The sequence below is a fragment of the Castor canadensis genome, chromosome 2 (genome assembly GCF_047511655.1).
Source record: "Castor canadensis chromosome 2, mCasCan1.hap1v2, whole genome shotgun sequence".
Classification (NCBI taxonomy): domain Eukaryota; kingdom Metazoa; phylum Chordata; class Mammalia; order Rodentia; family Castoridae; genus Castor; species Castor canadensis.
The window spans coordinates 171,675,111-171,690,506 of NC_133387.1; the positions used below are offsets into that span (position 1 = coordinate 171,675,111).

The following is a 15,396-nucleotide window of genomic DNA, read 5'->3' on the forward strand; positions in this document are numbered from 1 at the left end:
TTTGAGAACAGTTTATCTCACTCAACATGACAATCTCCAGTTCCATCCATTTTTGTGGAGAGGATTAGCAGGAGAGATGGGGAAAGGAAAGAATATTGAGGAGTAAAGAGGACTGAAGCATGCTATATCTATGTGTGTAAGATAGCATAATGAATCTAATCACCCACCAAACACTGAAGAATGATGGGGCAGGGCAGAGGAAGAAAATGAGAGTATGATGGAGGGAGTGAACCTGTTCAAAGTACATGGTACACATGTGTAGAATTAGCACATGATCTTCCCTAATATTATGAATGTATAATAACTCAAAAATGTGCTAAAACGTTTTAGAAGTCATGTTGTCTAGAAAACGTTTTCTGAATTCATGCTCATTATTTTTCTACAAAAAATATACTTAAAACTTTTCTACAAAAAAGAAGGAAGATCTGAACTGAATTAATCTAAGAGACTACTTTATAAAATTAGGAAAACAGATAAAATGAAATCCAAAGAAGCTAGAATAAAATAAAAAATAAAAGTAGGTCAATATAAGGAAACAGAAAGGAAGATATCGTGGAAAAAATTTAAAAAAACAAAAGTTGGCTCTCTGGGATCTACAAAATTCCCAAGCATCTACCATCCTAAAGTATGAAAAAAGAAAGAGGACACAAATTGCTAATATTGGAAATGGAAAACTACATTACTGCAGAGTCCCTGGACATTAAAATAATTATAAGGCATCCAAGAGTGATGTCATACCTATAATCCCAGCTATGTGGGAGTGAGAGGTAGTAAAATCATGTTCTAAGGCCAGCCCTAAGCAAAAAGCCACACCCTACCTGAAAAAAAAAAAAAAAAGCCAAAAAGCAAAAATGGTCTGGGAGCTGGCTAAATGCTAGAGCACTTGCTCAGCAATGCAAGGCCCTGAAATCAAATCCAAGTACTTCCAAGAAAGGATAATAAAGAATACTAAATTTGATGACATAGACAAAATCTGTCAAACCTTACTCAAGAAGAAATAGAGAATTTGAACAGGCTTATAGCTATTAGAGAAATTGAAGCAAAATAATAACTTTCCAAAACAGAGAACAAAAGGCCAAGATCAAGATGGTTTTGTTATTAAATTCTATCAGATATATAATGAAGGAATTATTCCAGGCTCCTCCCATTGTTTTCAAAAGATACGAATAGAACTGTTACTAAAACTGTTGAAATTTCACAAAGGTTGTCTCCAAAAAGGAGAGGGCTTCTGCTTTTTGGTATTGGGTTTATGACGTTGCAGAAAAAGAAAGAAAAATTTAGTACACATTGAGGGAGAGACAGAAGGTTTATTGATAAGGCAAAACAAAGAGAGGTTAGTATGCAATCTCAAAATGGGTGTGGCCACATCTTATTAGAAGTACAATGAGTGCTGTAAGAACAGGTATATTTACGTGTACAAAGTAGGTTGGGCCTTGGCTTAAGTTTGACTTAGGAGAAGTATTTGCCATTGTTGGACACATGGTGTGATTTAATCATTATCAATAAGACTCAGAGATATGAAGACTGGTCCTTTTATTAAATTTGAGACATTGTGACATAGAGTTCTGACTATCTCTTTAAGCAAAGGATGAAATTTTTTTCTTTTAAGAAGGTAATTTTTAAATAATTTTCTTAGAAGTAGAATTCTTGGCTTATTCTATGGGACCATCTTTAGCCTAATACCAAAATCAGACAAAGATATTATAAAAAAAGAAAATTGAAGATCAAAATCTGAGGTCTAGAAAGGTAGATCATTGGCAGACCCCTTTCCTACCATATGTGAGGCCATGGGTTTAATCCCCAGCACTACAAAGAAAACAAAAGAAGAAACAGTAAAAAAGTATCTTTCATGTTATCGTAATGCAATAGTCCTCAACAAAATATTTCCAAATTGAGTTCAACAATATGTAAAGAGAAATATGTACAAAAACCAAGTGGAATTTCTTACATGTGTGCAGAGCTAGTTTCACAGTCACGAAAAACTAAATAAATGGAGATATTCTATGTTCATGGATTGGAAGACCCAATATTGTCATGAAGTTAGCTTTTTCCCTAATTTAAATTTAATGCAACCCCATTCAAAATCCCTGCAAGTTATTCATGGATTTCAGCAAAAAGATTCTAAAGTTTACATGGTCATGCAAAAGAACTAGAATAGTCAAAATAATACAAAAGATAAAGGATTTACATTACCTAAATTTAATACTGATTATAAAGATGTAGTAATCAAATCAGTTTGATAGTAGAGAAACAATATTGATCAACTGCATGGAATGGAGAGTCCAGAAATGAACCCATATAAGTACAGTCAGCTGATTTTTGGCAAAGGCAAAAGTAATAGAATGGAACAAAGAGAGGTCTCTCTCAAATTGATCAGAGACCTAAATGTAAGATGCGAAATTATGACACTACTAAAATATGTCATTTGAGGAAATGTACATAGCTCTGAGTATTGTGATGCCTTTGTAGATACACCACCAAGGATCCATGATTTTAGGTATACACCTAGGGGAGGCATTATTGGGTCCCAGGGGAGTTCTATATTTAAGTTATGAGAGAATGCCTTGCAGTTTTCCAAATTTTGCTACAATTTCTGTAGTGTATTATATAAATATTTCTGGAGGATATAAATAATAAATGTGCCTTGACAAATGTGACAGGTACACATAGCATTGAATAGAAATGTGGAAATTTGCTTTACTATCAGTGCCAACTGCGCTATCAATGGCCCACTTACAGGAACAATGTATTACTTCTATAGCTTTATTACAACAAAAATACTCTACATATTTTAGAATAAAACTCTCAGAAAAGCAGGGAAGGAACTTTGAGCACTCAGGAGAAAGACTTGAAAATTTCAATTGCGGTCAAATAAGAATTTTTTGTGTACCAATATTGCTACATTGTGAAAATTAAATCTAAGCTAATGTTACCTAACAATTAACAAATGTAGGTGTATGGGGTCTGTAAAACAGAATGGACATTTGGAAATAAATGTTTTAGTGATAATCTAGGTATCTTAGACTTTTGACTTGAAATTTGAACCGTTAAAAATACTTGATCCAGAGAACATCTAAAATGAATGCTCAGAAAAAATATTTTAAAGTCAAGATCATTTCAATACTACTGATTGTAACAGAGTAGAAGAAAAATTGTTAATTGTTTGGCACTGTGCTTTTCCTTATTCTGGTCACTATGAGTATTTAAATTGTTGAATGGTAACAGTTAAGGGTAGAGTTTCCTTCAAATAATGGTTAAAAGAGAGAAAGAGCTTGCAAAACTGAAGATTGGTGATTCTTACTCTTTATGCTCTACCTTTATTCTCCCTGTGATGTACCATAAGATGCTTTGATACATGGATGCATTATTATTTAATGTTTAGGGAAAATATGCTGTTAAATCAGTTTGGTAGTATTTGCTTCAGAAATTTTGTGACAATGACCTTCAGAATTTTGTCAAAATGAATGTATGTGCTTTTATTCCATAGTTTTATATTGTGATAGAGCCAGCAATTTTATTTCAGGTTTTGGGGTTGTCCAAATTCATTCCTTTGGAAAATTATACTGCCTAGTCTTGTTTGGCTTTAATACCTGAAGTTCCATAAAGGAATAGCATGTGAAAGTCAAGAAAGGAAAAGGTGATTTACTTGTTTCAAGATCCTCCTGTCTTTAACCTTTTGTTAGATGCAAATAACATAAGCCTGTATCATATTCAGAAAAAAAATTTATAATTTCTACAAATACCTCATGCCTTCCACAAAAGAGATGAGTAAGTATAAGGTTACATTTTCCCATTATTTTTACTTTTGAAATTCCTTCTTCCTAACTTAAGTTTCAATACCTGGGCTTCATAGCAATACCATGCACAAAAAAAGTCAGTTTGAACATGAGTTAATAATTTCCCCACTGGCCTGATCCAATAAGCTCCTTCTTTTCCAGAAAAGGAAACATAAGATGGTTTTCCTGAACCAAAAAGGAATGCAACAATAACCCTTAAAGAAGCAAAGCATGGTCAAATTCTAAAGCAAAAATGTCAACTTATATTTCCTATTTTTGAAAAACAAAATAATAAAATAGACAGAAAGTCTACTTTCTGAAAGTCAGAATTTCGTTTTTACAATAAATTTACATTAATAATCTTTTAGTTGCTGGTTTATCATTAGAAGTGAAATACCACATTTGACCAAAAAAAATTCATTGCATAGAACTTACAGCTGCAAACTGGGTTGTACCAAATAGTGTACATACAACAATCTGCATTGTAAAATGCTAGCATTTTAAAATGATATATTCATGCACGGTACAGTAAAGAATGGAAAACAAGACTGTCTGATTTATGCTGCATTGCAAGTGGAAACTATGAAGTGTTATGAATAATGGCATATTATTAGCCTAATATTATATTATTTTATAATTGCACACACATTCATTATTTTCTATGATAAAATCCATAATGAAAATAAAAAAAGAAATATGTAACATTTTAATGTTATTCTTAAATAAGTAAAAGTATAAAAATGAGAAATTGTGTAAATTGTGAGGAATAGTGAGAACCTAATAAAATTAGAAACAAGAAAGTTTCCAACATTACCACCTAACAATAAGAAAGAAATAAGATAACAAACCTGCCACAAAATTTATTAATTAAACAGAGAATCTCTGTGCCTGTAGTTATAGCACAGAGTTTCTGATCAAAATGTTCTCCTGCTTAAGGTTTTTCTCAGGGCAACTTTAACATCTTTGTTCCTCAAGCTGTAGATTAAAGGATTCATCATGGGAACTACAGTAGTATAAAAGACAGAAGATATTTTTCCTTTATCAGAGGAGGAGGAGTAGGGTTTGAGATACATAAAGGCATCTGACCCAAAAAATAGAGATACAGCAATTATGTGGGAACTGCAGATGCTGAACGCTTTGAACCTGCCTTCAGTGGACTTCATTTGGAAGATGCTAGAAAGGATAAAACCATAAGAGGTAAAGATGATAAAACTGGGCACAATGATGTTTTTATCCCCTACAATGAGAATACTAAGTTCATTGATATAGGTGCTGGTGCAGGAAAGCTGGAACAAAGGGAGGAAATCACAGAAGTAGTGGTTGATGGCATTTCCATCACAGAAGATCAGTCTCAGAATGAATCCTGTGTGGACCATGGCATCAGAAAATGCCATCAAGTAGGAACCAACTATGAGGTAGGAACACACTTTTGGGGACATGATGACATTATACAAAAAGAGGATTGCAGTAGCCACATAGCGATCATAGGCCATTGATGTCAGCACACAGCATTCAGAAATGACAAAAAAACAAAAAAAGTATAACTGGGTCATACATCCCATGTAAGAGATAACATTCTTACCTAATATAAATTTCATCAGCATTTTGTGTGTTATTACAGAAGAATGACAGAGGTCTATTAATGACAAATTAAAGAGGAAAAAGTACATGGGGGTGTGAAAATGTGAATTCAGCACAATTAAAATTCTCAAACCAAAATTCCCCAAAGCAGTGACCAGATACAATACTAAAAATAGGAAGAACAGGGGTATTTGGAGTTCAGGCTGATCTATTAAGCTCCCCAGAATGAATTCAGTCACCAAAGTGTTGTTTTCATGGCTGATTTTTATGTAGGAGAATCTGTAGGAACATGAAATAGCATGACATTAGAGGATAACTCAAAATTTTTAACAATATCTTTTCCCACAAGTTTGAAATGATGCTGGGAATGGCTGAAGTTGATCAGCCTGACTATAACTATAACTAGCATCTTTCTTTCATTCTACCATGATATTCAGTGACATTACATTCTTCATATTAGAGTCTTACAAAAAATAAATAACTAAAATGAACAGAGAAGTGACAAGAGGCTTGACCAGAATAGGACTGCCCTTCTCTCCTCTCCTCATCTCTTCATTTGCTTCAGTCCCCTCTTACTGGTAAAATTAGAAGCATAAGCCTTAGCAACCTGGTGCTGGTCTCCAAAGCAGATCAGACTCTGGTAGTGTTGGATTCATGAACACTGTTTCCAATTTAGAACAATAGAATCAGAATCTAGGAATGGTAAACTTATGGTCCCATGTCACAGAAACTCATAACTGTGGAAGAGTGTGAGTTCTGTACAGTTTACTGAATCTTTACACATTTTTGGCTCCCTTTTCAAAGAGATTTTTTCCACCATTTCACTTGATTCTTCTGATTTTACAAAATTGAACAAAAATGGTATGCCTTAGAACCCAGGAAATCATCTTAAAACATGAGGACACTATGCTAAACATAATTAGGAAGGAAATGAATGAGAAATACTGCATACATTACCTCACATATATGTGCAATTTAAAGCATATATATTTACATAAGCAAAGTAGAGTGTTGGTAGCCATAGTTAGTGGGAGAAAGAAACTTATAATTTTGGCCAAAAGGTAAAAAAAGATTCAATTATGCAATACGATTAAGTTCTGGAAATATCATGTATATGTAAGCATAGGTAATAATACTGTATTGTATATCTGTAATTTGCTAAGAGGGTACTTTTTAAAATTTTCTTTTTACTATATTTAAGTAAGTATACAAAAAACACAGGAAAAGGTGACTACATAGGTAATTGATATGCTGATTAGCTCCATGGTTGTGGCATAATTTCAGGATGAGTATGTTTATCAAAACATAAAGTTGTGTACCTTCTATCCACCAGTTTCCATGGTAATGGTATTTCAATAGAGGTGTTAAGTAAAAGTTAAGACATTAATATAGATTTCAAAACTTACCCTACTTGGACAGAAAAGTCTGGGGCTTCTTTATCATTGTTATTAACCCATTATAGGGCAATATCAAACTCTAAGGCTTTGGTTCCTTTGTTCCTAACAGAAGAAGCATCAAAAATTTAATTTCTTATATACCCTAGAAATTTTCCTAAGCTATGGCCATCATTTGTAATGACAAACAGCCCTTGTTATTTCACTTTTTCCAGTTGAGGAGACCAAATGATTTTACATGAATTTAATGACATAGTACTCTCTGTTGAAAGCCAGGGAGAAACTTGTTCAGTTTTTAGCCTAGGAGTAGATTTCATGAATAAAGAGGAAATGGGGTGACCGTGTTTACATACTAGCCCATGGTGTGTCTTAAGTTCCTTGGAGACTCAATAGTTTGGTCAGGTTTTCCATTCTCTTTAGGGATTTTACATCCTCCATGCATGAGCCAATTTTAAACTCCCATCTCCCCATCACTTTGATCTCTTAAGGGAATTTTGTTGTTTTGGTTCTTTCTCTCTTTGTTCCCATAATTTTAGTGATAATATTTCCAGGCTTTCTTATTTCCTTATTTTAAATTTTTAAAGAAGTAATTGAACATTACACAATACATATATGTACCAAAACATCACACAGAACTCCATAAATTTGTGTAATTTTTGTATTTCTATGCATCTATAAAAAATAAATGTAATTTTTCAAAAACAAAACTGGATTTGAGCCACCCACCTGTGTCTCCATGAATATGAAATAAAACTTCAAGTATTTGGCTACAAAGGAAGGCTCGTGGTTTAGAATGAAAAGGGAGGGTACCAGTAAAGAGTACTCAGAGACCATTGGTAATCCAGTAATATTGGACTGTAGATCTATAAAAGAGACAAAAGACTGTAATGCAAGTTGTTAAGCAAAGTGATAGAGAAGGAAATAATACTCCTAATGCAGGTCCTAACAAAAGAAGAGAAAAGCCCTCTTTCTGGGAGACTTTACAGCATAAGAACTGGCACTCTACATAAATAAAGTGTAAGACAGGATGTTTGCATCCTGCCAAGCAAGCAGACACCACAGTTTGGACTCCATGTGCAGCCTAACTCACTCACCTGAGTGTGGAGGGGAGTCTACTCAGGAGATATCTGAAAAACAAGCCTCTCAAATGGAAAGAGCAGGAACCCTGCATTTTATAAAACATCTCCAAATCCCAAAGACTTCTCCAACTCCACTAATTAACCAAAAGACCATATTAAAGTTCAATGCAGACCCAGAAATTTGGTGAGTAGTTAGGCTCAGATCCACAAATAAAAATCCATAGGTGGAGAGTGCAGCCACATGCCAGAATTGCTCCCTGAGTGGACCACCTGTCCAGTGCACTTTAATGAAGAGTGAAGGCTTCCAGGGGAGCACTCAGACTCACCCAGGTCTTGGAACCCCCACCCCAATACCTTCACCTGAATGTACAAGAGTGGAGTGAGCAACACATTTCCCCTGAGCCACCCTCCCTTACCCTGCCCAGATGGACCAGTTGTTATGCTCCCACAGATGCCTATCTCCACCCCCTAGAGCTGCTGCCACAGTGCCCAAAGCTGACCTGCATTCCAGAGTTGCTGCCCCACACATGAACATTACCAGACCACAATGGCCAGGCTGCACCTTGAGGGGAATCAAAAGTAGGTCCACGCCTAGTGGGAACCAGTAGCAAACACAGCAGAAACATAGACCAACCTCTGAGGGTCATAGATTGGAGTAAGACACCTGATGCCCTAACAGGATCCAATCTGTATCTAGCATGAAAACATACACAGTGGTTATTGGTTATTCTTTCTTTTTTCCCCTCTCCCCAGCGTCTCATTCTATGCAACTGTTATACTGTTCTCTCTTACACTATTACTTGTTATACATTGATCCCATTTACTTATCCTCCCTTTTTCTATCTTGCTATATATTCTTTTCTGCTTCCACCCCTTCTGTATATTATACAACATATATACAATACATGTATATATATGTATGTATATTTAATAATTTGTAAACCCCTAGTTTTCCCTATAAAAATCCTAGTCCATTTCTTCAACAACCCTACTGAGTATGTAGCTGATATTTCCAATTATTTTTACTACATGTATATATCTGGCTTATTTTTAATTTAATGACTTTGTTGCTACTATATACTGAGTGGTAATGAAAGATACATCCACCCCAACCTAGAATAAGACATCAATAGCTCTGGAAATAAAAGCAAGACTTGAAGTGAGAGTGCATCAAATTAAAAAGCAGTTTCACATCCAAGGAAACCTAGAGAATGGGAGAAAATCTTTGCCAGGGATTAATAACAAGAATATACAAAGAGTTCACAAAAGTGAACCCAAAAGAACTAATAATCCAATTAGAAACTAGCAAATTTGTTGAGCTCAAAAAAACAAACTCCAGAATAACTAAAAAGCCAATTAATTAATTGACAAATGAATTCTAAAGAGTTATTGAAGAAAAATTAGACATGTCCAATAAATCCATGAAGAAATATTCATCATTCTTAGCCATAAAGTAAGTGGAAATCAACATGACATTGAGATTCTATCTCAGAATGGCTATCATCAAGAAAACAAACAATAAGAAATGCTGGTAAGTGTTCATGGAGAAAAGGATCCCTTATACATTGTTGATGGGAATGCACATAAACAGGCCACTATGGAAATCATTATGGAGGTTCTTCAATAAATTCAAATAGAAATGCCATATGATCCTGTTATACCTCTCTTGCACATTTTTCAAAGGACCTAAGTCAGAATACAGTAGAAATATGCACACCAACTTTTATTGCAGCACTAGTCACTCTTACCAAGTCATGCAATCAGCCTAGGTGTCCACCAACTGGTGAATGGATAAAGAAAAAAAATATATATTTCCCATACACATACAATGGAGTATTATTCAACCATAAAAAAGAATGAGATTATGCCATTTGCAAAAAAGGATGAAACTGGAGATCATCACGTTAGATGAAATAAACCAGAGTCAAAAAGACAAATATTGCATGTTCTCTCATAAGAGTAATCTATACCTACTTAAACAATATAACAGGCATGTAAAAGTGGCAGCATTTAAGATGGTGGGTGTAGTGGTGAGAAGGAATGGATAGGGTGCTAGGGAATGAATGTGATTTAAATACCCTTTATCTATACAAAAATTATACAATGAAACCCACTAAAATCTGTAAAAATAGGGGTCAGTGTATAAGAAAGAGCAATAGAGGGGATGAATTTCATCAAAGTACAATATATGCCTGAATTTAGAAGCTTGCAGGAAATATGTATATTTTTGTTGACACATGTAAATTATATTAATGAAGTTTTATGTGACATGTCCATATATGGATACCAGGTACACTAATCAAATCATATGACTCCTTCTACCCTTTCACACAACCATGGAAAGTAAATTAATATGCTCACTATGGAAACAGCATGGGGTGTCCTAAAGAAATTAAAAACAGTTGTATTGTGTAACCCAGCTATCTCGCTTATGGGCATATATCCAAAGAGAAAAAAAAACTTAAATGGCAGTATAAGAAAGAAGCATACTGTTGTTCTTTAAAGAACATTTTCCTTCTTCAATGATTAAATTTAGAATCTTCTAATATATAAAATAGTATTGAATGCACAAGGCTGCCAGAGTATTTGTGGTCTTTTCTCATAGTACAACGATGAGTTCATCTTTATAGATAAAATCTTTATAGATTGCTCTGTGAAGCTCAGGTGCCATCCTATTGTCTATAAACTAAAGAACTATAAAAACATTTCACATCAAAAATGTTATTCATTATTGGAAAACATCAATCACTTCAAGTTACATTAATGAATCTTAACAAAAATTTTCCTGTGCCATTAGGACCTTAATTTGCAAGGATGGTGGACTTATTACACATTAATTATTATTGATAAAATAGTTTTAGTTGATGTTCAGAAGTAAAAACGACCATCAGTGATTTCTGCCTTCCCATGACCTTGAGCAGGCATCAGAATCACCTGAAATCACAGAAACCTGGGGTCCACCTCACAGCCTGTAGCTCATCAGGGACTGAGACAAACCCCCAAATTTGTATTTCTAACTGATTCCCAGGTAGTGCTTATGTTGCTGATTTGGGGACTGCGTTGTGGGAAGCCCTAGCTTTGATTCATCAAGAAGGGCACCACAAGCAGTGGGAACTGGCAGCCTTATCAGTATTGTCCCTTGTTCTGCAGCCAGTGGTGGATAGGGTCCTGTGGTTGACTAGTAAATATGTTTGCCCCAAAACTTTTAGTTATGACTGCAAAATTTGGGGACTATTCCCACCACCTTGGATGATTTTGTTATAAAAATACCACCACAGCACACTACAAAGTCTGTAACCAAAAGTGTGGACATTAACAAATGTTGCTGAGGAGGTAGAGAAACTGGAACCCTCATGTATTTCTGGTGGGAATTTAAAATGGCACAGACTATTGGAAAATACCCTGGCAGTTCCTCGAAAAGTTCAAAAGAGTTACAATACAATCGAGCAACACTTACCTCTAAATATATTCCCAAGGCAATTGAAAAAATATGCCTGCAAAAATACATGTTCATATTGTACACAAATGTTTATGATCACATCATTTGCAATAGCTAAAATTTTCCTGTGCCATTAGGACCTTAATTTGCAAGGATGATGGACTTAGTACACATTAATTATTATTGATAAAATAGCTTTAGTTGATGTTCAGAAGTAAAAACGACCATCAGTGATGATCTGCCAACTAATGAATGAAAAGTATGCTTTAGCCATACATTGGGGTATTCTTCAATCTTACAAAGGAAAGAAGCACTGATATATTTTACAACATGGATGAGCCTTGAAAACATACTAAAGGAAAGCAGCCAGAAAAGATCATATATTATATGATTCCATTTCTATGATATTTCCAGAATGGGAAAATCCATAGATATAGAAAGGTGGGTGTTGGCCTGAAGCTGTAGATGATTGGAGTTGATAAATAGGAATTAATGAGTAGAGAGGGTTTTTGGGGAGAGGGACAGTAATATTTTTCTGAAGTTATATAATGGTATAGGTCACACAATTCTATAATATACCAATTATACTGAATGATATAAAAAGGGCAAATTTTATCATATGAGAATGTTATCTCTGTAAAGCTCATTTAAAAAATAAAACCACATAAGACATGATATTGACAGTATAAAGGCAAAACTTTGATCATCTCAATTGATACAAAAAAAAGCATGTAACAAAATTCAACATCCTTTTATGGAAAAACACATAATAAAATAAGAATATAAGAGAGCTATATCAACATAACAAAAGGCACATATAAAGCACAGCAAATGACATAGTCTATGCTGAAAAACTGAAAAATTTCACGTTATCATCAAGAACAAGGCCAAGAGCAGTGGTTCACACCTATAATCCTAATTTGGGAGGCAGGGATTGGGAGGATTGTAGTTTGAGGGCAGTATGGGCAAAAAGTTTGGGAGACTCCATCTGAACCAGCTCAGCTTGGCATGATGGTGTGCATTTGTCATGCTAACTCATGGTCTAGGCCAGTGCAGGCAAAAATAAGAGACACTGTTTAAAAAATAACTAAAGTAAAAAAGGTCTGAGGGTGTGCCTTATGTGGTAGAGCAGCTGCCTAGCAAGTGTAAGGCCCGAAATTCAAAACCCCAGTTATCCCAAAAAAGCTCAAGAACAAAGCAAGGATGCCCACTTTTGCCACTTCTAGTTGACAGAGCAGTGGAAGAACTAGCAATTACAATTAGGTTAGTAAAGGAAATAAAAGATATTTAAATTGGGAAGGAAAATGAAAATTATCTGTTAGCATATGACATGATGTTACATGTAGAGCCAAAAGACTCCACAAAAATGCTTTAGAGCAAAGGAATGTATCCAGCAAATTATCAAGGTACAAAATAAATGGAAAAAATCAGTTGCATTTATATACAGAAACAATGAACAATTACCTTCAAAACCATGCTATCAGGGATTAATTTAACCAAGAAAGTGAAGACATGTATTATGAAAAACCACAAAATCCTGCTGGAAGAAATCAAACAAAAAAGAAAAAGGAAGTGCACTCAATTCATATATTAGAAGAATAAACATAGCCAGGATATTAATGCTACATAAAGCAGTCTACAGATTCAATACAGTCCTACTCAAAATTTCCATGATGGTCTCTAAAAAAAAAATAGAAAACTCATTTTAAAATTTTACGGAATTTCGAGTAACTCTAAAAGTCAAGATAATCTTGAAAATGAACAAAGCTGTAGAGCTCACACTTCCTGACACTAAAATGTACTACAAACCTGAAATAATCAAAAGAATGTTGTATTGGCATAAACAGTGTCATACACACCAATGGAATTGAAGCAAGACCCAATCATATGCACTCGAATGAATTTTGACAAGAATGTGAACATGACTTAATGAGGAAAGAAAAATCTCTTCAACAAATAGTGATAATAAATTGGATATGTATATGTAACAGAATATTGTGGACTCTTATAAGACACTGTACAAAAATTAATTAAAAACAGATCAAGTACCTAAGTGTAATGTCTAAAATTGTAACACTCATTTTAATACTGTAAAATTAAACAAACAGCAGTGATATTGGATATGGTACCTAAAATCCAAGCAACAAAAGAGAAATAGACAGTTGAGGTTGGAACTGTATTCAGTGGTAGAGTACTTACATAGTGTGGTTGAATAGCAAAGGGGGACAACAAGGGAGGGAGAAAGGAAGAAGGGGGGAGGGGAGAGAGAGAGAGGAGGGAGAGGAGAGAGAGGAAATGAAGGAGAGACAGAAGGAAAGAGAGCTGATCTCATGCTTGACTTGTGAATATAGTTCAGTGGTAGAGCACTTGCCTTACATGCACGAAATCCTAAGTTTGATCTCCTGAATGGCAAAAAAATTGATAGAATATTCTTACATTTCATATGGGTCTTTGCAAAAAGAAAAATAGACAAATGAGACTTTATGCAAATGTTTAAAAACTGTACAACAAAAGATATCAACAAAATAAAATTTAAAAAAACAGTGAAAGGGAGAGGAAATCTGTACAAATCATGTATCAAATAAGAGATTAATATTTATAACATATGTCATAAAAGACACAAAAAAGAAAACCTCCATTTTAAGAAAGCAAGAAACCAGTTGAAAAATGGGCTGAGTGTTGCAATAGACATTTCCCCACATGCAAATGGCCAATAAGCACATGAAAAAGATTATCAAGATGGCTAATTCAAATGGCCAAAAAAACACATGAAAAAATGCTCACTATCTCTGGCCATAAAGGAAATGCAAATCAAAACCACACCAAGATTCCACCAGACCCCTGTTAGAATAGCCATCATCCAAAACACCACCAACAACAAGTGTTGGCAAGGATGTGGAAAAAAAGAACCATAATCCACTGCTGGTGGGAATGCAAGCTGGTGTAACCACTTGAAAAAAATTTGGAGGCTTCTTAAAAATCTAAACATAGACCTGCCATATGATTCAGCAATCCCACTCTTGGGGATACACCCAAAGGAATGCAACACAGGTTGCTCCGAGGCACCTGCACACCCATGTTTATTGCAGCACTATTCACAATAGCCAAGTTATGGAAACAGCCAAGATGCCCCACTACTGATGAATGGATCAAGAAAAGGTGGTACTTGTACACAATGGAATTTTACTCAGCCATGAAGAAAAATGAAATCTTACCATTTGCAGGTAAATGGATGGAACTGGAGAACATCATTCTGAACGAGGTCAGCCAGGCTCAGAAGACCAAAAATCGTATGTTCTCCCTCATATGCGGACTTCAGATCTAGGGAAAATGCAGCAATGTGGTTGGACTTGGATCACAAGAAAAGGGGAGAGCACATCCGGGAGATATAGGAATAGGTAGAAAACCCAAAACATGAAAGCATTTGATGTCCCCACTCCAGAGGAACTAATACAGAAACCTTAAAAGGACGGGTTGTCATGAGCAGGGGATCAGGAACCAATGTAAAGATCAGTTAGAGTTGAATCAACATGGGTCATAACACATGGGTACATGAAAGCAATAATAGGAATCTTTCTGTATAGCTATCCTTAACTCAACTAGCATAAACACTTTGTCTTCCTTATTATGCTTATGTCTTCTCTTCCACAAAATCAGTGACAAGGGCAGAGTGGGACCTGCCTGAAACTGAGGGGGGGAAGGGGAGAAGAGTGAGGGAGGGGGGCAGGGTGGAGAAATGACCCAAACAATGTATGCACATGTGAATGAATGAACAACAACAACAACAAAAAGATAGTTAATCACTAGGGAAATGCAAACAGAAAATATAATTTGTGTCACTTCAAACTCACTGGAATAGGTACCATTTATTGTATGTGGAAAATAACATGTTGACAGGCATGCTTAGAAATTGGGACAATTATACACTATTACAGGGAATGTAAAATGGTACACACATTGTAGAATATAGAATTCTCACAGGTTTCAGCAATTCCACATCTAGAAATATGTTCAATAATGAAAGAAGGGATTCCAAAGGACATTTACATACATAATAAAACAGCAGTATTCACAATAACTAAAACATGGAAGAAACCCAAGTGTCCTAAAAAGTGAAAAGATAATTA

At 35.0% G+C, this 15,396-nt stretch overlaps 1 protein-coding gene across 1 annotated transcript; it reads right to left on the reverse strand.

Annotated features, from left to right (window-relative positions):
- Positions 1-4,690: 4,690 nt before the first annotated feature.
- Positions 4,691-8,365, reverse strand: LOC141418450 (olfactory receptor 8B3-like). The gene is made up of 2 exons (XM_074058971.1): positions 8,247-8,365; positions 4,691-5,636 (listed from the first exon to the last, which is right to left on the reverse strand). Exons 1-2 carry the CDS (start codon positions 8,363-8,365, stop codon positions 4,691-4,693), a joined length of 1,065 nt encoding a protein of 354 aa, XP_073915072.1.
- Between the last annotated feature and the right edge of the window lie 7,031 nt (positions 8,366-15,396).

Excerpts from the sequence above, each read along its gene's own strand:
- LOC141418450 (XM_074058971.1), bottom strand. The coding sequence starts at position 8,365 with ATGTTCATGTGTGGGGCAGCAACTCTGGAATGCAGGTCAGCTTTGGGC. Across the intron at positions 5,637-8,246 it reads AACTGGTCCATCTGGGCAGG|ATTCTCCTACATAAAAATCA; the intron begins GTAAGGGAGGGT and ends ATGTTCCTACAG.